The following is a 23,412-nucleotide window of genomic DNA, read 5'->3' on the forward strand; positions in this document are numbered from 1 at the left end:
AAGAACATCTTTATGCAGGGAGTGGTTAGAGCATGAAACCTACTGCTGCAATGAGCGGTTGAGATAAGTAACATAGATGCACTTAATGGAAAGCTACATATGCAGATGAGGGAGAAAGGAAGATGCTGACAGTTAGACAAAGTCTGGTGGGAGGCGGCTTGTGTGGAGCATAAATAACAGCATAGTCCTGTTGGGCCGAATGGCCTGTTCCTACATTGTGAATACTACATTTGCCCCTTTGTGCAAACTAAATAGCGGCCAGTCTGACATCAAATTGTTCCTCAACATCCAGAAAGGAACTGCAAGAAGTTCCACGTGAAAAACTGTTGGTCAAACTCTGGAAATTCAGGATAAATCTCGAGCAGAGATAGGAAATGAGGAGATCTTTTGAGTAACCATGCCGGGGGGGGGGAATATTCAGTAATATCTCACTGCTACCGGCTTGACCTTGCTGGGTGAAAACTGGCTTCGACCGTCCCCAGAGTTACTCTTAAAGGTGCTTCATCGGGGGAGAAAGGTCAGAGGTGCTAGGAGATCATGAAAGGTCACAAGAACACGACTCACTTTCCTCTTTGCGTGGGCAGGACTGGAGATCGGGGCTGCGACCAGGGCTGTTTCTAATTTACACAAATGAGTCAGATGCAGACAGGGCAGCATTTGCAGGTGCAATCAGACCAGGGGAGTCACAGGAGGCAGTGCAGAAACGACTGCACGAGCAGGCAAAAATGTGTCGGTGAGCAGAAAAAAAACAACAGTGGAGATTTAGAGTAAAGTAGGACAGAAATAAAGAAAAAATAGATAAGATATATCGCAAGGCTGGCACTGGAATCGTCACAGATGACGGTGAAGGAGATGCTAAACTTTTAGTAGATGCAATTTTTCTGAAAGAGGGGACTGACTACTCCAGCCATTCTCAGGGTCATAAACTGCAGTGGACTCCCCATCACCCTGCCCCTCCCCCCCCGCCACCACATCTAACCTCAGGAAGCCTCTATCTTCTACCCAACGAACAACGTCACGAACACAGGAAACATTTCATTAGCATACAACCACAGATAACATCTGCTAGAAAATCTAGAGAGAAGTCCCACCCAAGCCCACTGCACACCACGGCCCCTGAGCACCATTAGACCTAAATCTAAACTTGGCTGAAGGCAAAGGAGGGGAGGGTGTGTGTGTGTGTGTGTGTGTGTGTGTGTGTGTGTGTGTGGAACCATCACAAAAACAAAAATCACAGAACAAGGCAGCACAAACCAGCTAATGGAGTACTGCCGAAGTGCCGTCACAGTGAAAATTTGGCGATTATGTTGTGCACAGCAAGATTCCACAAGCAACATGACATATGCCTCCATATAATCTGCGCTCCCTCTTTTCCAAAAATGCAGTGTTACTAGCTGCGAAATAAATATGATGCTGAAGCCTTTAGCAATAAATCCAACTAGAGTTGGGGATCCTCTCTTTGGAGAGTGCAGATAACAAACCGGTGACAACCAGGAGACAGTGAATTCTGCTCTGATAAAAACGGTTTTGAAAGTGAAGCAAGAATTGCCCAATATTTGGTCCAGAAGTTAGTGAGCCGATCAGAGAGTGGTCAGGGAAGGTCTAGGGAGAAAGACCTTAGCTGGTGGTGAGTGCAAGGGGACAGGGATAAGAGAGAGAGGGGCCAAAGGTTTAAAATGTATTTATTAGTGTCACAAGTAGATTTACATTAACACTGATGAATTTACTGTGAAAATCTCCTCGTCACACATGTCCCTGTCTACATTGGCTACCAGATTGCCTGGATCCACTACAGTTTGCCTATTGCCACAACAGGTCCATAGCAGACACCATCTCCCTGGCCCTGCACTCAATCCTGGAACATGTAGATAACAAAGACACCTATGTCAGACTCCATTTCATAGACTCAGCTCAACCTTCAACGCCATTATTCCTACGAGACTTATCCCCAAACTTCATGGCCTGGGGCTCAGCTCCTCCTTCTGGATTCTAGACTTCTTAACTGGATTCCAGACTTCTTAACTGGATTCCTAGCCAGTCAGTAAGGATAGGCAACAATACCTTCCCCACGATCATCCTCAACACCGGTGCCCCACAAGGCTGTGTTCTCAGCCTCCTGCTATACTCCTTATACACCTATGACTGTGTGGCCAAATTGCCCTTCAACTTGATTTTCAAATTTGCTAACGTTATGGGTCGGATCTCAAACAATGACGAGACAGAGTACAGGAAAGAGATAGAGAATCTGATGAACTGCTGCGGTGACAATAATCTCTCCCTCAATGTCAACAAAACGTAGGAGATTATCATCGACTTCAGGAAGCGCAGCGGAGAACATGCCTCTGTCTACATCAATGGGGACAAAGTAGAAGTCATCAACAGCTTCAGGTTTTTAGGTGTCCAGATCAGCAACCTGTCCTGGTCCCTCCATGCAGATGCACCAAGATTGGGGGAAAGGCAAATTGTGCGGAGGGTGTGGAGAGTCTGCAGAAGGATCTAGATAGGCTGGGCGAATGGGCCAGGAAATGGCAAATGGAATTTAATGTTGGCAAGTGTGAGGTGGTCCACTTTGGTAGGAAGAATGGTAGGAAGGACTATTACTTACGGGGCGAAAAACTGCAGCAGGCGACGGTGCAGAGGGACCTCGGGGTCCTTGTGCATGAGTCGCAAAAACCCAGCCTGCAGGTGCAGCAGGTGGTCAGGAAGGCGAATGGGATGCTGGCCTTCATAGCGAGGGGGATTGAATATAAAAGTAGGGAGGTCTTGCTGCAGCTGTATAGGGCATTGGTGAGGCCGCAGCTGGAGTACTGTGTGCAGTTTTGGGCGCCGCACCTGCGCAAGGATATTTTGGCCTTGGAGGGAGTGCAGAGGAGGTTTACTAGGCTGATACCGGAGTTGAGGGGGTTGAGCTATGAGGAGAGGCTGAATAAACTAGGCTTGTACTCGTTAGAGTTTAGAAGAATGAGGGGAGATCTCATTGAGACGTATAAGATGATGAATGGGATGGATAGGATAGAGGTGGAAAGACTCTTCCCGCTCAAAAAAGACAGTAGGACTAGGGGGCACAGCCTCAAGATAAAGGGGGGGCGGTTCAGAACGGAGTTGAGGAGGAACTTCTTCACTCAAAGGGTGGTGAATCTCTGGAATTCTCTGCCCGTTGAAGTGGTGGAGGCTGCCTCGCTAAATATTTTTAAGAAGCGGGTTGATGGGTTTTTGATAAGAGAGGGGATTAAGGGTTATGGGGAGAGGGCGGGAAAGTGGAACTGAGCCACGACAGATCAGCCATGATCTTATTGAATGGCGGGGCAGGCTCGAAGGGCCAGATGGCCTACTCCTGCTCCTATTTCTTATGTTCTTATGTTCTTATGCTATAATTAAGAAAGCCCACCAGTGCCCTACTTTCTCTGAAGGCTAAGGAAGTTTGCATGTCAGCTATGATTCTCACCAATGTTTACTGATACCACCAAAAAGAAGAACTTTCTATGGTGCATCACAGCTCAGTATGGCTCCTGCTCTGCCCAACACCGCAAGAAACTACAAAAGGTCATGAATGTAGCCCAATCCATCATGCAAACCAGCCTCCCATCCAATGACTCTGTCTACACTTCCTGCTGCCTCAGAAAAGCAGCCAACCTAATTAAGGACCCCCCTCACGCACCCCGGACATTCTCTCTTCCACCTTCATCAATCAGGAAAAAGATGCAAAAGTCTGAGATCATGTACCAACAAGAACAGCTTCTTCCCTGCTGTCATCAGACTTTAGAACAGACCTTGTGATCTTTCTCTACACTCGAGCTCTCCGCCATTTCTACTTCGCCCCCGTTGATGTAGACAGGGGCATGTTCTCCTCTACGCTTCCTGAAGTCGACGACTATTTCCTTTGTTTTGTTGACATTAAGGGAGATTATTGTTGCTGCACCAGTTCACCAGATTCTATCTCATTTCTGCACTCCAGCTTGTCATTGTCTGAGATCCGACCCACTGGTGTCATCAGCAAACTTGAAGATCAAATTGGAGGGAATTTGGCCACACGATCATAGGTGTATAAGGATTATAGTAAGGGGCTGAGGACCCTCCTCTTCTTCTCTATGTACTGTCTGCTTTGTCTGTATAGCATGAAAGAAACAATACTTTTCACTGTATACTAATACATGTGACAATAATGAATCAAATCTGGTGCCTGTTCGGGTACACTGAGGCAGAATTTAGCTTGGCCAGTGTACCTAACCCGCATGTCTTTCAGATTGTGGGAGGAAACTGGAGCATCCGGAAGAAACGCACACAGACACGGGGAGAACGCGTAGATAGTGACCCAAGACAGGAACCAAACCAAGGTCCCTGGAGCTGTGAGGCAGCAGTGTTAACCACTGTGCCACCATGCCATCCACCCACATGATGCCCAGAGGTGTTTTAAGGATGCCCAGAGGTTGTGAAAGCATTATATAAATGCAAGTCTTTATTTCAGAAAGATCACATTACCACAATGGTCAATGAAATGTTTTAGAAAGCAGCTTGATTAGCTGTTAGAACATAAGAACATAAGAACATAAGAAATAGGAGCAGGAGTAGGCCATCTGGCCCTTCGAGCCTGCCCCGCCATTCAATAAGAACATGGCTGATCTGTCGTGGCTCAGTTCCACTTTCCCGCCCTCTCCCCATAACCCTTAATCCCCTCTCTTATCAAAAACCCATCAACCCGCTTCTTAAAAATATTTAGCGAGGCAGCCTCCACCACTTCAACGGGCAGAGAATTCCAGAGATTCACCACCCTTTGAGTGAAGAAGTTCCTCCTCAACTCCGTTCTGAACCGCCCCCCCTTTATCTTGAGGCTGTGCCCCCTAGTCCTACTGTCTTTTTTGAGCGGGAAGAGTCTTTCCACCTCTATCCTATCCATCCCATTCATCATCTTATACGTCTCAATGAGATCTCCCATCATTCTTCTAAACTCTAACGAGTACAAGCCTAGTTTATTCAGCCTCTCCTCATAGCTCAACCCCCTCAACTCCGGTATCAGCCTAGTAAACCTCCTCTGCACTCCCTCCAAGGCCAAAATATCCTTGCGCAGGTGCGGCGCCCAAAACTGCACACAGTACTCCAGCTGCGGCCTCACCAATGCCCTATACAGCTGCAGCAAGACCTCCCTACTTTTATATTCAATCCCCCTCGCTATGAAGGCCAGCATCCCATTCGCCTTCCTGACCACCTGCTGCACCTGCAGGCTGGGTTTTTGCGACTCATGCACAAGGACCCCGAGGTCCCTCTGCACCGTCGCCTGCTGCAGTTTTTCGCCCCGTAAGTAATAGTCCTTCCTACCATTCTTCCTACCAAAGTGGACCACCTCACACTTGCCAACATTAAATTCCATTTGCCATTTCCTGGCCCATTCGCCCAGCCTATCTAGATCCTTCTGCAGACTCTCCACACCCTCCGCACAATTTGCCTTTCCCCCAATCTTGGGGACACCCTCCGCACAATTTGCCTTTCCCTGTTACTGACCATTATTCAAAGGAAACAATATTTATCTACTCAGCAGAATTGTGACCCGGCTTAAGTGGTACAGTGGCGTCAATACAATCCTCGTGCAAGATTCAGATCACAAAGTACTAGTGACACAACCTAAAACCTTATCTTTCTACCTTGTCTTACAATGAGAAAACCACTCTCTCTCCATACAACCTGACACTAGTATACAACTGTGTTGGGTGTTTCATAAGAACTTCAGAACTAGGAGCAGGAGTAGGCCATCTGGCCCCTTGAGCCTACTCCGCCATTCAATAAGATCAAGGCTGATCTTTTCAACTTTTCAGCTCCACTTACCCGCCCATTCACCACAATTCCTTTACTGTTCAAAAATTTATCTACCCTTGCCTTAAAAACATTCAGTGAGATAATCTCAACTGCCTCACTTGGCAGGGAATTCCACAGATTCACAACCCTGAATCTGTTTCACAAAACATACAAGTGAATATCAGACAAAAGAAAACTTTGCCACTTAATCCTCTGTCACCTGTGACTAAAAGTCTCCTGGCAAAATTGCAGATTACGTTACTCAATTTCTTCACTAGTGAGAAACCACACCTAAAAGTTAACCTTACTCTTTCAGATCCGACTACGCATTTCCTGATTGATGATCCAACTATGCTTATGTATTCAGGTGCTTGTTAACTGGCACCATATTCAGTGAGCAGGTAGATAATCCCTCGACTGTAATTGAAGCCTCGGTTACAGGCTGCATTTTCAATCTGCGTAATGATCCTGAGAGTTTATAGCTGGAGTTTCACCTGAGTCGGCAGATAAGCAGGGAGAGGTTTTGGTGGGGTGTGGGGGGATCACACTGAACGCCACAATGGCAGTGCTGATGGCCTATCCCTCACCTCCATCAGGCAGCCTGCTTGCCTGTGTAATAGCAACTTGTGGGCCTCCTCTCATTGCTACTTCACCCATGGCGAGAGATGGCTACACCCTGTGAGAAGGCCACCAGGTGAAACGTCACGGCATTTTGTGAGCTGGTCCCTTCTGTTCAAATATCCTGTGTCCAAACCCCCACCCTGACCCCTCCCAAGGTTATCCCCCCAACCAAACCACACCCCCCCCCCCCCATGTTCTCCTCACATACCATCCTGACGGATCCAGCCTCTCACCTTTTTGGCAGCAGGTTTTACCAGCCCCGACACACACCCAAACTTATCTTCAATTTCAGGTCCATCATCAAGGACTTTTTTTTTTAAAACCCAGAGAGTGGTGACAGTCTGGAATGCGCCGCCTGGGAGGGTGGAGGAGGTGGGATGCCTCACATCCTTTAAAAAAGTACCTGGATGCGCATTTGACATGTCATAGTATTCAAGGCTATGAGCCAAGTGCTGGTAAATGGGCTTAGGCAAGTAGGTTAGGTGGTTCTCATGTGTCAGTGCAGACTCAATGGGCCGAAGGGCCTCTTCTGCTCTATGATTCGGTGACTGCCTGCAATACCAGCAGTGGCCACTACTCCCAGTGGTGCTGTTGACTACAGAGCTGCCTGCCATTTCATTGGCCAGAAGCTCTCAGGATCGGGACATCCTCTGCAATAGGGGCACAAAACCCAATTAACAGCCCAACACGGCTGTTGGGTAACCCAGCCCCAAGCGAACGCAAGTTTGTCCCAGACTTTCCATCTGGTGTTTGTGGGACCACTCATCACCACCTTCTCGAGGCAACTATGGCGATGAGCAACAGAGGTCAGCCCGGCCAGTGACACCCACACCCCACAGAATGAACAACAGATTAAGTAACCACATCCAGCCAAGAAGACAGAGGCTCTACTTCAGAAAGAGTTGGCGATTTCAATCTCATTACGTGATAGCCAACCACAAATTTTCTGAAGATTTGCACACCACAGATCAAGACTCAACGGGTTTATGCTGGTGTTTTTACTCCATGTGAACCTCCTCTTATCCATACGTCATCTAAGCCAGTCAGCAGACCATCCATTCCTTTTTCCCTCAGCTACATATCTGCCTTCCCCTTAACTGCATCTATACTACTGGCCTTGACTACACCCAGTGGTAGTAACTTTCACATTCTCACCACTCTTTGGGTAAAGAGCCTCTTCCTAGGTCTCTCAATGGCTTCATCTCTCTGGCTACCTTCATCTACATCCACCAACGCCTCTACTTTCTCAGAAGACTAAGGAAATTTGGCATGTCAGCTACAACTCTCACCAACTTTTGCATATGCACCATAGAAAGCATTTCTTCCAGTTGTATCACAGCTTGGTATGGCTCCTGCTCTGCCCAAGACCGCGAGGAACAGCCACGAATGTAGCCCAATCCATCACGCAAACCATCCATTGACTGTCCACACTTTGCACTGCCTCGGCAAAGCAGCCACATAATTAAGGACCCCATGCACGCCAGACATTCTCTCTTCCAATTTCTTCCGTTGGGAAAAAGGTACAAAAGTCTGTGATCACGTACCAACCAACTCAAGAACTTCCCCGCTGCCATCAGACTTTTGAATGGACTTACCTGGCATTCAGTTGATCTTTCTCTACACCCTTGCTATAACTGTAACACTACATTCTGCACACTCTCATTTCTTTCTCTATGAGCGGTACGCTTTGTCTATATAGCATGCAAGAAACAATACTTTTCACACTACGTTAATAGATGTGACAGTGATAAATCAAATCAAATCTTGGACTCCTCCCACAAATGGAAACATTTTCTCCATAACTCCCCAAATGAACTTCGTCATGGAGCTTCACAGGATCTAAAATAACAGGTTAGTCCATCCTTCTCTTTCCAGTGACTCCAACTGCATGGGTCCCGCATTTACTGCATTCATTACCCAGGTTAAGAGGCAGTGCCCCTGCGCTACGCACATCCACATTCAGAGATCGGGGCAGCACAGTGGCACTGCTGCCTCACAACACCAGAGACCCTGGTTCGATTCCCAGCTTGGGTCACTGCTGGTGTGGTGTCTGCACATTCTCTCCATGTCTGTGAGGGATTCCCTCGGGTGCCCCAGTTTCCTCCCACAGTCTGAAAAGATGTGTTTGTTAGGTGCATTGACCCGCAACAGGCGCCAGAGTGTGGCGATTAGGGGAAATTTCACGGTAACCTCATTGCAGTATTAACATATGCCTTACTTGTGACCAATAAACAAACTTTTAAAAAAAAACTTTAGATCGGAAGGACAGACAAGCAGATGAGTGCATGAAAGCCCCACAGGACTTCACCAAACGAAGAACGGCATAAGAGCGAGCTCCAGATAACAAACTGGGATAAATTCTCCTTTGCCAATTACAATGCTGTCACGCTTTGGCCCACATTTAACCCATGACACGACACAGTGGTTAGCACAGCTGCCTCAGTGCCAGGGACTCTGGTTCAATTCCCAGTTTGGGTCACTATCTGTGTGGAGTTTACACCTCCCTGCCCCCCACCACCCCCAGTGCCTGCGTGGGTTTCCTCCGGGTGCTCCAGTTTCCTCCCAAACTCCAAAGACGGTTCAGCGCATTGGCCGTGCTAAATTCTCCCTCAGTGTACCCGAATAGGTGCCGGAGTGTGCCGACTAGGGGATTTTAAGAACATAAGAAATAGGAGCAGGAGTAGGCCATCTAGCCCCTCAAGCCTGCCCCGCCATTTAATAAGATCATGGCTGATCTGAAGTGGATCAGTTCCACTCACAGTAACTTCATTGCGCTGTTAAGGTAAACCTACTTGTGACAATAATAATAAATAAATAAATAAACAAACAATCAAACTTTGATTAAGGCATAATGGTTCGCTGGATAAAAGAAAAACAAGTTCAGAACTCTTTTCCATAAACTGCAACTGATGTAACACCAGTTGTCAATGTTAAAACTTAGATTGCTATATTTTTATTATACAAAAGGGACATGGAGTCAAAGGGAGATTGGGCCACATATCAGTCATGATCACACTCAGTGGTGAAGGAGCTATATGACCTACTCTGAATCCTATTTTCTTTGACTCAAAATCTCAAGTTCAGCCCCAGATTAATTTATGTTGGCTGATCTTAGCTAGTGCCAACTGTGAAGGGAGTTACAATTTAGCCTCTACCCTCTGGGGAAGATGGTCAAATTAAAAGAAAACCCAAACTTGTTCCTCCTGTACTGTATGTAGTACCTTTTGCAACATCCCAGCTATCGTCAAGATCAAGTGTTTTGCCAACACACTCTGTCAGAGACTATATGCAAAGAATAGGCTCATAGGCAAGGTTTATTTATTAGTATCACAAGTAGGCTTACATTAACACTGCAGTGAAGTTACTATGAAAATCCCCTAGTTGCTACGCTCCGGCGCCTGTTTGGGTTCGCTGAGGGAGAATTTAGCATGGTGAATGCATCTAACCAGCAGGTACCAGAAGCCAGGGAACCGTACTCCAGTACAATGCCAACTGTTCCAGGGGAAAGAGCATTGGAGGGAATGCAACCGACAGGATACCAAAGACAAAAAGAACAAACGTGCACTTATGTAGCACGTTACACAACTTCAGGGGGTTCCAAAGCAATTTACAGTGCCGTATGTTCTTACAGTAGAGGAAAAGACCATTTAGCCCATTGAGTCTGAGAGTTCTTCCAAAGAGTTATCCAATTAGCCCAAAACCCCAGCTATTTCTCCATAGCCGTACAAACGTCTGCCCTTTGAATCTTTATCCAATTCCCTTTCAGAACTCACTCCTGAATCAGCCTCCGCTACAATGCAGAACTTTTGAAAGGTCGTCACTGCTGTAATGGCAGGAACAAACTGCAACAAGGAAATGAATATTCATCTCTTACAATGTTTTTTTGAGGTATAAAGATTGGCCAGGACACCAACAACAGCAACTCTGCAGCACGGTGGCATAGTGGTTAGCAGTGCTGCCTCTCAGCACCAGGGACCTGGGTTCAATTCCCAGCTTGGGTCACTGTCTGTGTGGAGTTTGCACGTTCACCCTGTGTCTGCATGGGTTTCCTCCAGGTGCTCCGGTTTCCTCCCACTCTCCAAAGACGTTCGGGTTGGGTGGATTGGACATGTTAAACTGCCCCTTAATGTCAGGGGGACCAGCTAGAGTAAGTGCATGGGGTTATGGGGATGGGGCCTGGGTGGGATTGTGGTCAGTGCAGACTCGGTGGGCTGAATGGCCTCCTTCTACACTGTAACGATTCAATGGTTTTACTTCAAAACGGTGGCTGTGGAACCACTGACGGCCACTCGAGGGGACAGGCATAGTTCAAAAGACTTGGTTAAAACAGTGCATCCAAAAGACAGCACCTCCAACAGTGCAGCACTCTATCAGCACTGTTGGGAGTAACTGCCTGCATTATGTAATCTGGCCTCTGGAGCAGCACTTGGACCCAGAGCCATCTGACTCAGAAATGAGCGTCTTAACCGGCTGAGTTACAGCTGGCACCCAAAGGAGAGAGGGAAATACATTAAGATTTATAGACTCTAGCATTAGACTCTGGACTCTGCTGGAAATATTGATTAGGTTCAATTATATACCATCTCTCTGTCGCCTCTTGGGCTCCATTAGTAACCACTCAAACAATTCTAGCTCATTTGCAAAGAAAGGGAGAGGGCAGATTCCCACTCTGCAGACAATGGGGGGTGGGGGGGGCACAATGGTGCATAAAAAGATGAACCAAAATTAACTCTCAATAGAAAAACCAGAAAGTAGCAGGATTGCCCCCACAGGCTGAAAAATTCTACCTCAACCAGGGCTAGTTAACAATACTTATTGAACTAATGGGGGTAAACAGGAGATACCATGCACAAGAGCCCACCAGGAGGGAATAATATGAAAGGGGCGGGGGGGAGAGAAATAATATGAAAGGGGGGGGGGGAGAAATAATATGAAGGGGGGGGAGAAATAATATGAAGGGGGGGGGAGAGAAATAATATGAAGGGGGGGGAGAGAAATAATATGAAGGGGGGGGGAGAGAAATAATATGAAGGGGGGGGGAGAGAAATAATATGAAGGGGGGGGGAGAGAATAATATGAAGGGGGGGGAGAGAAATAATATGAAGGGGGGGGGAGAGAAATAATATGAAGGGGGGGGGAGAGAAATAATATGAAGGGGGGGGGAGAGAAATAATATGAAGGGGGGGGAGAGAAATAATATGAAGGGGGGGGAGAGAAATAATATGAAGGGGGGGGGAGAGAAATAATATGAAGGGGGGGGGAGAGAAATAATATGAAGGGGGGGGAGAGAAATAATATGAAGGGGGGGGGAGAGAAATAATATGAAGGGGGGGGGAGAGAAATAATATGAAGGGGGGGGGGAGAGAAATAATATGAAGGGGGGGGGAGAGAAATAATATGAAGGGGGGGGGAGAGAAATAATATGAAGGGGGGGGGAGAGAAATAATATGAGGGGGGGGGGGAGAAATAATATGAAGGGGGGGAGAGAAATAATATGAAGGGGGGGAGAGAAATAATATGAAGGGGGGGGAGAGAAATAATATGAGGGGGGGGGGGAGAGAAATAATATGAAGGGGGGGGGAGAGAAATAATATGAAGGGGGGGAGAGAATATATGAGGGGGGGGAGAGAAATAATATGAAAGGGGGGGGGGGAGAGAATAATATGAAGGGGGGGGAGAGAGAGAAATGAAAGAGGTATAAGCAGCTCCCAGGCAAAGAGAAAGGAAGGTGAAAGGTGTTGAACACCTTTTGGGGGGCGGTTATAAAGGGATGAGCGGTCCCCTCTCTCCGCCCCCCCGGGGGGGGGGGGGTGGGGGAGAGTAACAGAAGCAGCCCTGGGAGACAGGGACGAGAGACAGACACACAGTGTCCCCTCTCCCCAGCTGGATGATTTACTCCGACCCGAAGATGCTGGAGGTGGCGAGGAGGAGACACCGAGAGAGCCAGTCACCGCTCCCCCTTGCTCAGTATGGGGGGAGTAATTGGAGGCGGGTGAGTGAGGCCCAGGGCCCGGGGAGGGAGGGAGAGGCGGCTCCCGGAGCCCGGGCCCGGCTGAGGTGGGGGGGGGGAAGAGCCCGGGTCCCGGGTCCCGCGCCACAATGTATCCCCGGCCATTGTTAAGGGATACAATGTCGCCGCGCTTTGTTACTTTCTTACCTTCCCGGGCTTTCAGCAGCACCGTGTTCGCTACAATGTTTTCCAGCTCCATCCGCACGGCCCCGAACTCCTGGCAGCCAAAAGCCTCTCCCTCCGTGTGAGGGAGTGTGTCCGCCTCAGCCCTCACACTCCCTCATTGGTGCTGCTTCCAACAAAAACCCTCCCCCTCCTTACCTCACCCACCAATACTCTGGCCACACTCACATATAAACATCTCATCGTGTGTGTTTATGAACATATAGAGCAGGCCATTCAGCCCCTTCCTGCCTTATTCTAGCCCACTCTGCCCTCATTCCATCCACCCTTTTTGATGGAGAGGAATGTTTTCCATTTGTGATCCACTTTAGCCGCTCCAAATCTCTTTGAGAGATTAAAAAAATACTTTTTGGGGAGTATTGATTCATAAAACATAGGAACGAGAAGCAGGAATAGGCCATTCAGCCCTTTGAGACTGCCCTGCCATTCATTGTGATCATGGCTGGTCCTTCAATTCTTTTTTTAATTCATTCGTGGGACATTGGCATTGTTGGCTTGCCAGCATTTATTACCCTTGAGGACAGTTGAGAGGCAACCGCATTTCTGTGCCTCTGGAGTCACATATAGGCCAGACCAGGCAAGGATGGCAGATTTCCTTCCCTAAAGGACATTAGTGAACCAGATGGATTTTCTGACAATGGTTTCATGGTCATCAGTAGATTCTTAATGCTGGATTTTTTTTATTGAAATCTAATTCCACCATCTGCCACAGTGGGACTTGAACTTGGGTTCTGAGAATATTAGCTGAGATTCTGGATTAATAGTTTCACAATAATACCACTAGGCCATCACCTCCCCTGTAATATTCTGATTTCCCTCCCCACCCCTATCCCTTTAGCCCCAAACGCTATATCTAATTCCTGCTTGAAATCAGACAACATTTTGGCCTCAACTACATTCTGTGGGAGTGAATTCCACACATTCACCACCCTCTGGGTGAAGAAATTTCTCCTCACCTCAGTTCTAAAAGATCCTCAAACTATGATCCCTAGTTCTGGACTCTCCTGCCATCAGAAGTATGTGCTCGTGCTCTTGAGGGTATGGGTTCAAATCCTGCCATAGCAGCTGGGGGCAAAATTTCAATTCAGTTAATAAATCTGGAGTTAAGAGCTACTCTCAGTAATGATGACCATGAAGCTATCATCAACTTTTAAAAAAAATAAATCCACCTGGTTCACGAATGGAAGGAAATCTGCCATCTTTACCCGGTCTGGCCTACACGTGAACTCCAGACCTCCAAACAGAGTGGTTGGCTCTTAAATGCCCCCTGAATCGACCTCGCAAGCCACCCTGTTCAATGGCGATTCAGGATGGGCGACAAATGCTGTCCTTGTCAGTGATGCTCATACACAATGAAAGAATACAATAAAAAAAAGTTTGCATTTATAGAGCCTGCCTTTCACCACCACAGGGCATCCCAGAGTACTTGGCAGCCAAAGTACTTTTTAAAGTGGAGTCACTTGAAAATGTCACGACCAATTAGCACACAGTAAGCTCTCTCAAACAGCAGTGTGTTTAGTGACATCTCTCCTCATCCTCTTTCCCGTTCTTAGCTGTTTTCACTGTTTCAATAATACTCCAGATTTATTGTTATTTTGGTCTGAAAATAATGACCTTGTACTGACCCAAGTTGAAATCTATCATCGTTTTGAACATTCACTTCATCCATTGAAGTCTCTGGTAATTGTATCCTCCTGGCTACTGTACTTACTCTGTCACCAACCTTTCCATCATTGGCAAACTTGGTTGTATGGCTGTGTTATCCGAGCCATTAGTAAATATTATGCGGATCTTTTTGGGACTTCCACTTGAAGTATATCTCTACTGTTCATCTTCTATCATTTAACCAATCACCTCATCTGTAAATTGGTTAACCCTTGGAGGATGAAGCCTTGTGTCTGTTGGAGGTCCAGTTACACCAGGAGTGAGTGGAGAGGTTGGAGAGATTAGGTTTGTATCCATAGCATTTAAAAGTTTGTTTATTAGTGTCAAAGTAGGCTTACATTAACACTGCAATGAAGTTGTGAAAAATCTCCTAGTTGCCATACTCCGGCACCTGTTCGGGTACTCTGAGGGAGAGTTTAGCATGACCGATGCACCTAACCGGTACTTTCGAACTGTGGGAGGAAACCCACGCAGAGACAGGGAGAATGTGCAGACTCTGCAAAGACAGTGATCCAAGCCCAGAATGGAACCCAGGTCCCTGGCGCTGTGAGTCAGCAGTGCTAACCACTGTGCCACCTTTAGAAGGCAGGAGGTGACTTAGTCAAAACCTTTAGGATTCTGAGGGGTATTAACAGGCTGGATGTGGAGAAGATGTTTCCTCTTATTGGAGAATTCAGAACCAGGAGTCACTGTTTAAAAATAAGGGTTTGGCCATTACGGGGGCAACTTTTCTCTCAGGGTGTCACGAGTCTCTGGAATTTTCTTCCTAAGAAGGCAGCAGAAACAGAATGTTAGAATATTTTTAAGGCAGAACTAGATAGGTTCTCGATTAACAAGGAGGAGAAAGGTAGGAATGTGGGGTTGAGGTTACAATCAGGTTAGCAGCCTGCTGATTTTTATGTTCAAAAGTTTCTCCACATCACAGCAATGAAAATAGTTCACAGAGAACTTAATTATTATTTATTACTGTCACATTATTAACGTACAGTGAAAAGTATTGTTTCTTGTGCGACATACAGACAAAACATACCGTTCATAGAGAAGGAAGCGAGAGAGTGCAGGATGTAGTGTTACAGTTATAGCTAGGGTGTAGAGAAAGATCAACTTAATGCAAGGTAAGTCCATTCAAAAGTCTGACAACAGCAGGGAAGAAGCTGTTCTTGAGCCGGTTGGTACACGATCTCAGACTTTTTTAGCTTTTTCCAAAGGAGGAAGGTGGAAGAGAGAATGTCCGGGATGCGTGGTGTCCTTAATTATACTGGCTGCTTTGCCGAGGCAGTGGGAAGTGTAGACAGAGTCGTTGGATGGGAGGCTGGTTTATGTGATGTACTGGGCTACGTTCACAACCTTTTGTAGTTTCTTGTGGTCTTGGACAGAGCAGGAGTGGTGATACAAACAGAAGGAATTCTTTCAATGGTGCATCTGTAAAAGTTGGTGAGAGGCATGGCAGACATGCTAAATTTCCTTAGTCTAAATTTCCTTAGTCTAACTTTCCTTAGTCTAACTTTCCTTAGTCTAACTTTCCATAGTCTAACTTTCCATAGTCTAACTTTCCATAGTCTAACTTTCCTTAGTCTAAATTTCCTTAGTCTAAATTTCCTTAGTAGAATAGCCTGAGAAATTGGCTGACAGCACTTTGGAATATCCTCAAGTTATAAAAGGCAAAATGTAAGTGTGGGTTTTCTTCGTTCTTTATTCTTCATGTGTAGCATTTTTGACACTACTAAAGATCTTCGGGGTCTTTGTCCTTCCCAACCTCCCCCCAGGCAGTAGACACTGGGTGGGGTGGAGGGGGTGGCAGGAGATATGCTGTTGAAGAACTCATAGTATTCACCTTACATTTATTGTTCAACAGTTCAAACCTGTTCTCCACTGTCATCCAAATAGTGTTAACAAATCAACAACTAATTATATTCATTTAGCACCATTAATGGAATTAAATGTCCCAAAGTGCTTCACATGGATATTATAAAACAAAGTAAGATGTCTAAGTCACATAAGATTTGCAATCTAATGACCGAAAGCTTGGGTAAAGTGTTAAATTTTAAGTAGTGTCTAAAGTGAGGTAGACAAGTAAAGAGGGACATGGAGGGAAGTCCAGAGCTTGGGGCCCAGGCGACCGAAGGCATGGTCACCAATGGTGGAGTGATTTAAAATTGGGGTTGCTTTAAAGGACGGAATAGAAGAACGCAGCTATCACTGGGCTGTGGGGCTAGAAGAGATTACAGAGGTGGGGAAAGTTGAGACCATGGAGGGATTGAAAACAAGGATGAGAATTTTAAAATTAAGACTCTGATTGACTGGGAGTCAGCGAGCACTGGCATGTTAGGGGAGCTGGTTGGAGTTGAGGCACAGGCAGCAGGTTTTGGATGATCTGAAGATTATAGAGAGAGAAGAGTGTGGGGGACCAGTCAGGAGTGCATTGTGATGGCTGCGTCTGGAAGTAACAGAGGCATCAGTGAAGGTTTCAGCAGCAGCCTATCTTAAAGTAATGTTCTGGATGTACCTATTTACAGCTTCGATAAGATCATTTCCTAATCATCTCCTTTTCACATAGAGAATCTGGAATCTCCTTTCCCACCCTACTCTATTTTAAACTTCTCATACTTGTTTTCAATTTGCCTTCCTGACCTTGCCCCTCCCTCACTCGGCAATCTCCTTCAGCACTAAAAAAGATCTGAGATCTCTGCACCCTTTAAATTCTGGCCTCTTCCTCAACCCCTATCTCCTGCAATCCATCATCAGCAGCTGTGACCTCGATTGTCTCGGTCTTAAACTCTGGATTACCCTCCCTACAACTCACTGCCTCTCTATCCGTCTTTCCCCCTTTTAGGCACTCCTTTAACCTGTCTCTTTGACCGAGCTTTATGTGGTTCAAATTCAAAAATTACTTCATCATGCTCCTGTGACAGTCCTTTGGATATTTTATTATGCTAAAGGTGCTATATAAGTACAAGTTGTTGTTGGTGAAAGACATTATAGAAAGGGAGTTTTTTTCTTTTGGTAGTTGATGCTTCACAATGAAATCAGTGTTGCCGTTATAGCTGCTTTGTTAAAACAAGAGAAAATATTATCTGCAAACAAAACATTTTATAAAATTTATGCACAATTTTGTAAGTTGTTTCTTGCTTCTTGCGGTAATGGTGTGTTTAGAGGGGTAATCATTTTATTGTATCAAAGAAAGATAAACTTGTAGCTCCGTGAAGTAGAAATGGTTGACAGCTTCAAGCTTTTAGGTGTCTAGATCGCCAACAATCTGTCCTGGTCCCCCCATGCCAGCAGTATAGTTAAGAAAGCTCCCCAATGTCTCAACTTTCTCAGAAGACTGAGGAAATTTGGCATGTTCACTACAACACTCACCAATTTTTACAGATGCAGCATAGAAAGCATTCTTTCTGGTTGTATCACAGCTTGGTATGGCTCCTGCTCTGCCCAAGACCGCAAGAAACTACAAAGGGTTGTGAACATATCCCAATCCATCACGCAAACCAGCCTCCCATCCATTGATTCTGTCTACACATCCCGCTGCCTCGGCAAAGCAGCCAGCATAATCAAAGACCCCACGCATCCCGGACACTCTCTTTCTCACCTTCTTTCATCAGGAAAAAAATACAAAAGACTGAAAAGGGAAGAGGCTGGCTAGGGTGAACGTTGGACTCTTAGAGGATGAGAGGGCGGACTTAGTGGTGGGGGATGAGGAAATGGCTGAGGCCTTGAATAAATTTTTTGCTTTGGTCTTCACGGAGGAGGATGCAAATAGTTTGCCGGGTGTTAACGGTGGAAAGATGGTAGGAGTGGAGGGCCTGAATGACATTATTGTTACTAGAGAGGCAGTGCTAGACAGACTAGAGGGACTGACTGTGGACAAGTCCCCAGGACCGGATGGAATGCATCCAAGGGTTCTGAAAGAAATGGCGGAGGTGATAGTGGATGCCTTGCTGATTATTTTCCAAACCTCGCTGGATTCCGGGGAAGTGCCGGAAGATTGGAAAACAGCTAATGTTACGCTGTTGTTTAAAAAGGGTAGCAAGCAAAAGGCAGGGAATTATAGGCCAGTTAGTTTAACGTCTGTTGTAGGTAAAATGCTTGAATCCGTAATCAAGGAGAAAATAACGAGGCATCTTGAGGAGAATTGTTTGATAGAGCAGACGCAGCACGGTTTCGTTAAGGGGAAGTCATGTCTGACAAATTTATTGGAGTTCTATGAGGATGTGTCTAGTGCGGTGGATAGAGGGGAACCAGTGGATGTGGTATTTCTTGATTTTCAGAAGGCGTTTGATAAGGTGCCGCACAAGAGGTTGTTACAGAAGGTTAGGGGGCGTGGAGTTGGGGGTAGGGTGTTAGCGTGGATAGGGGATTGGCTGTCAAATAGGAGGCAGAGAGTGAGTGTCAATGGGTGCTATTCGGATTGGCGGATGGTGACTAGTGGAGTGCCCCAGGGATCGGTGCTGGGGCCTCAGCTATTTACCTTTTATATAGATGATCTGGAGGAGGGAACCGAGTGGAAGGTGTCAAAATTTGCTGATGACACAAAGATTGGTGGAACGGCAAATTGTGCGGAGGGTGTGAAGAGTCTACAGAAGGATCTAGATAGGCTGGGCGAATGGGCCAGGAACTGGCAAATGGAATTTAATGTTGGCAGGTGTGAGGTTGTCCACTTTGGTAGGAATAATGGTAGGAAGGACTACTACTTACATGGCGAAAAACTGCAGCATGCTACGGTGCAGAGGGACCTCGGGGTCCTTGTGCATGAGTCACAAAAACCCAGCCTGCAGGTGCAGCAGGTGGTCAGGAAGGCGAATGGGATGCTGGCCTTCATAGCGAGGGGGATTGAATATAAAAGTAGGGAGGCGTTGCTGCAGCTGTACAGGGCACTGGTGAGGCCACAGCTGGAGTACTGTGTGCAGTTTTGGTCGCCGCACTTACGCAAGGATATTTTGGCCTTGGAGGGAGTGCAGAGGAGGTTCACTAGGCTGATACCGGAGTTGAGGGGGCTGAGCTATGAAGAGAGGCTGAATAAACTAGGCTTGTACTCGTTAGAGTTTAGAAGGATGAGGGGAGATCTCATTGAGACGTACAAGATGATGAATGGGATGGATAGGATAGAGGTGGAGAGGCTCTTCCTGCTCAGAAAGGATAGTAGGACTAGGGGTCACAGCCTCAAGATAAGGGGGAGCAGTTTAGAACGGAGTTGAGGAGAAACTTCTTCACTCAAAGGGTGGTGAATCTCTGGAATTCTCTGCCTGTTAAAGTGGTGGAGGCTGCCTCGCTAAATATATTTAATACGCGGGTAGATAGGTTTTTGATAGGCAAGGGAATTAAGGGTTACGGGGAGAAAGCGGGAAAGTGGAACTGATCCACTTCAGATCAGCCATGATCTTATTGAATGGCGGGGCAGGCTCGAAGGGCTAGATGGCCTACTCCTGCTCCTATTTCTTATGTTCTTATGAGACCAAAAAAAGAAAACACTGGAAAATCTCAGCAGGTCTGGCAGCATCAGTAAGGAGAGAAGAGTTGATGTTTTGAGTCCAGATGACCCTTTGTCAGCTCTTTTTTCTCCTTACAGATGCTGCCAGAACTGCTGAGATTTTGCAGTGTTTCCACTTTTGATTTCAGATTCCAGCATCCACTTGGATTTGCTTTTATTACAGACATCTGAGGTCACGTACCAACTGACTTAAGAACAGCTTCTTCCCTGCTGCCATCAGACTTTTGAATGGGCTTACTTTGCACTAGGTTGATCTTTCTCTACACCCTAGCTATGACTATAACATTACATTCTGCACTCTCTCCTTCTCTATGTACGGTATGCTTTGTATAGTGCGCAAGAAACTACTTTTCATTGTATCCCTATACATGTGACAATAATAAATCAAATCAAATCAAAAATCCAGGTAAAGACTTCAGTTCAGTACTGGCAGAAGTGCTGCACTGTCAGAAGAGATGTTAAACTGAGGCTCTATCTTATTTCTCAGCTGATTGTGAAAGATCTCATGGTCACGAGGCTCTATCTTATTTCTCAGCTGATTGTGAAAGATCTCATGGTCACGATTTTGAAGAACAGCAGGGGAACTCTCCTTGGCTAAAATTGACCCCACAACCAGCATCACAGATTATCTGATCATATTGCATTGCTATTTGTGGGAGCTTGCTCTGCACAAATCCTCAGCTCTGTTTACTTCATTGCATTTCAGATGTAGATAATTGGATGTAAAGCGTTCTGGGATAACCTGAGATTGTGAATGTGCTGTAGAAGTGTAAATCTTTGTTTAATTCTTTCAAATTCTGGCAATCAGTGTTTTATTCATTCACCTGGGCGGCACGGTGATGCAGTGGTTAGCACTGTTACCTCACAGTGTCATGGACGCGGGATCCATTCCTGCCTTGGGTCACTGTCTGTGTGGAGTTTGCACGTTCTCCCCATGTCTGCGTGGGTTTCCTCCAGGTGCTCCGGTTTCCTCCCACAGTCCAAAGATGTGCCGGTAAGGTGGATTGGCCATGCTAAATTGTCCCTTAGTGTCAGGGGGACTAGCTAGGGAAAATGCATAGGATTATGAGGGTAAGGCCTGGATCAGTGCAAGCTCAATGATCTGAATGGCCTCCTTTTGCACTGTAGGATTCTATGATTCCTGAGATGTGGATGGCTCTGGCTGGGCCAAAATTTATTGCCCATCCCTAATTACCCTTGAACTGCATGGCTGTTAAGGTTCAACCACATTGCTGTGGGTCTGTAGTCACATGTAGGCCAGACAGGGTAAGAGTGGCAGATTTCCTTCGCTAAAGTACATGAGTGAAGCACATTTGATGATGGTTTCATGGTCATCATTAGACATTTAATTTCAGACTTTGGTTCAGTTCGTTTGCCCTGGAGGGATTTGGTCTGGGACAACTCAGGTAGGTATTAAATACAGCTTTACCAGCACTGTCCACATCTCAAAAATTTGAATGAAAATCCATCTTATTAATGTACTTCCTCTGCCAGTATCTTCAACTTCATGTTGATGGCACTGACCCCTTGCGAGTTGGTTGGGGATCTAACACCCTCTGTACCTCACCCAAGAGGCCAATATTCATGTCTGGTCCTACATTGTTATAACTATATATATATATAAACATGTGGAGTAACTGAGGCGAGCACTGTCAATGTATTTAGCAGGATGATAGATAAACATACAAAGGGAAAGGAACAGGATATGCTGATGAGGTGAGATGAAGTAGGGGTGAGGTGTGTACAGAGCTGAAACACTTTCATGAATTAGTCAAAATGAATGGCCACTTCCTGTAATGTAAATTTTAACTCATTCTTCGTAATAATTATTACTTTACCAAATAGCTGTCCAAGAACAGAGGGACCAATTATGGCAATATTTTTCAACTCACCCTGCTAGGTTGTAACATAACAATAGTGACTTCGTTGATTATTTAATTGGCTATAAAGAGCTTTAGCATGTCCGGAGATTTTGTGAAACAATATAGAAATGCAAGATTTTCTTTCTTTTCCTTTACTAAATGCTCCCTGAACCTGTTGTGACCCCCATGTTCTTGCCCCCACGCTCTTGCCCTCAGGCAGTTGCCCCACATCCTCACACCCACGCTCTTGCTCCCACACTGTCACTTGGAAAGTTGTCCATTCTGGTCAGACTTGTTCCAGGAGGTTCCGTCTATACATTTCACTTCCAATCGTCCGTCTCCCGTCATTCCCCTTATTATAATCAACATGTTCATTTTTGCCATTCCCCTCCCTCCCTAATTAGGAACCGATGTTAGACATGATTGCACAGTTGGTCAGCAGTTGCTGAATAATCCTGAGTGTACTAAGCCACTTAACAAACCACTTAACATTATCAGTCAGGCTGCAATGTGGCTCACTTACATTTGCAAGAAGCTCCATATATTCATTTGCTTGAATCTGTCCCCTGCAGGCAAAAGGAACATGTCCAGGCATTATGCCTTTTTTGAACTGTATGGGTGTGGAGGACAATAGTTCCTTGGTGGATTGCATCAACCAATCAGAGTTAACTTACTAACCTATCAGTTTGAACTGTTGCTCCCTTTGAAATTTGGCATTCATACATCTGTCCTGATGAGTGCAAGATGAAAAGTTTTGACTGTAATGTGTAATATTTGACTAATATGTAATGCTACAACTGTACAGGACGTTGGTGAGACCACATTTGGAATATTGTGTGCAGTTCTGGTCACCTCACTAGGAAGAATGTGGAAGCATTGGAGAGAGTGCAGAGGAGATTTACCAGGATGCTGCCTGGTTTGGAGGGTAGGTCTTATGAGGAAAGGTTGAGGGAGCTGGGGTGTTTTTCTTTAGAGCGGAAGAGGATGAGAGGTGACCTAATAGAGGTTTATAAGATGATGAGGGGGACAGATAGAGTGAATGTTCAGAGACTATTTCCTCAGAGGGATGTAGCTGTTATTAGGGGGCATAACTATAAGGTTCATTGTGGGAGATATAGGAGGGATGTCCGAGGTAGGTTCTTTACTCAGAGAGTGGTTGGGGTGTGGAATGGACTACCTGGTGTGATAGTGGAGTTGGACACTTTAGGAACTTTCAAGCAGTTATTGGATAGGCACATGGAGCACACCAGAATGATAGGGAATGGGATAGCTTGACCTTGGTTCCGGAGAAAGCTCGGCACAACATCAAGGGCCAAAGTACTCTGTTGTACTGTTCTATGTTTCTACTCAATACTTGAGCGATACTCAAGTTCTGTACTACTAAATGGCCATGGGTGGGATTTTCCAGCCACAGTCGCCCCCAAGGCAGAAGATCTCACCCAAGGTCAACGGACCTTTGAATGGTCCATGACCTGCCTGCTAAGAATACCATGGTGGCCGGGATGGGAAAATTGCACCCTCTAAATCAATTACACAATTGGATGCATCTGGACTGACACTTAAACATCTTTTATTTCAAAGAAAGTTAAAATTACTATTATTTTTCTATTGTGGACTGTTCTCACCAGGATTGAATATGTCCATAATTGGTGGAGACTCCAGGGTAATTATGGATGGCTGGTAGCACTCTGATCCATGTTGGCTCAGTGAATCCACTGGAGGTGATTTTCCAAAATCATGCCCTGAGTGGAGGAGGAGACCTTACCTGCCAAGAGCAGATGAAGGAAGATTATCAT

At 46.0% G+C, this 23,412-nt stretch overlaps 1 protein-coding gene across 1 annotated transcript in view; it reads right to left on the reverse strand.

The window, feature by feature from the left end:
• LOC145343317 (G protein-coupled receptor kinase 5-like) overlaps positions 1 to 12,676 on the reverse strand; it is a 129,432-nt gene extending 116,756 nt beyond the window's left edge. The window contains exon 1 of the mRNA XM_080189505.1: positions 12,566 to 12,676. Coding sequence (XP_080045631.1) covers positions 12,566 to 12,617 — 52 coding nt within the window. The 5' untranslated portion in view covers positions 12,618 to 12,676. The remainder of the gene's footprint in view (positions 1 to 12,565) is intronic.
• Between the last annotated feature and the right edge of the window lie 10,736 nt (positions 12,677 to 23,412).

Source organism: Carcharhinus amblyrhynchos, chromosome 5 (genome assembly GCF_965287045.1).
Source record: "Carcharhinus amblyrhynchos chromosome 5, sCarAmb.v2.hapA, whole genome shotgun sequence".
NCBI lineage: Eukaryota > Metazoa > Chordata > Chondrichthyes > Carcharhiniformes > Carcharhinidae > Carcharhinus > Carcharhinus amblyrhynchos.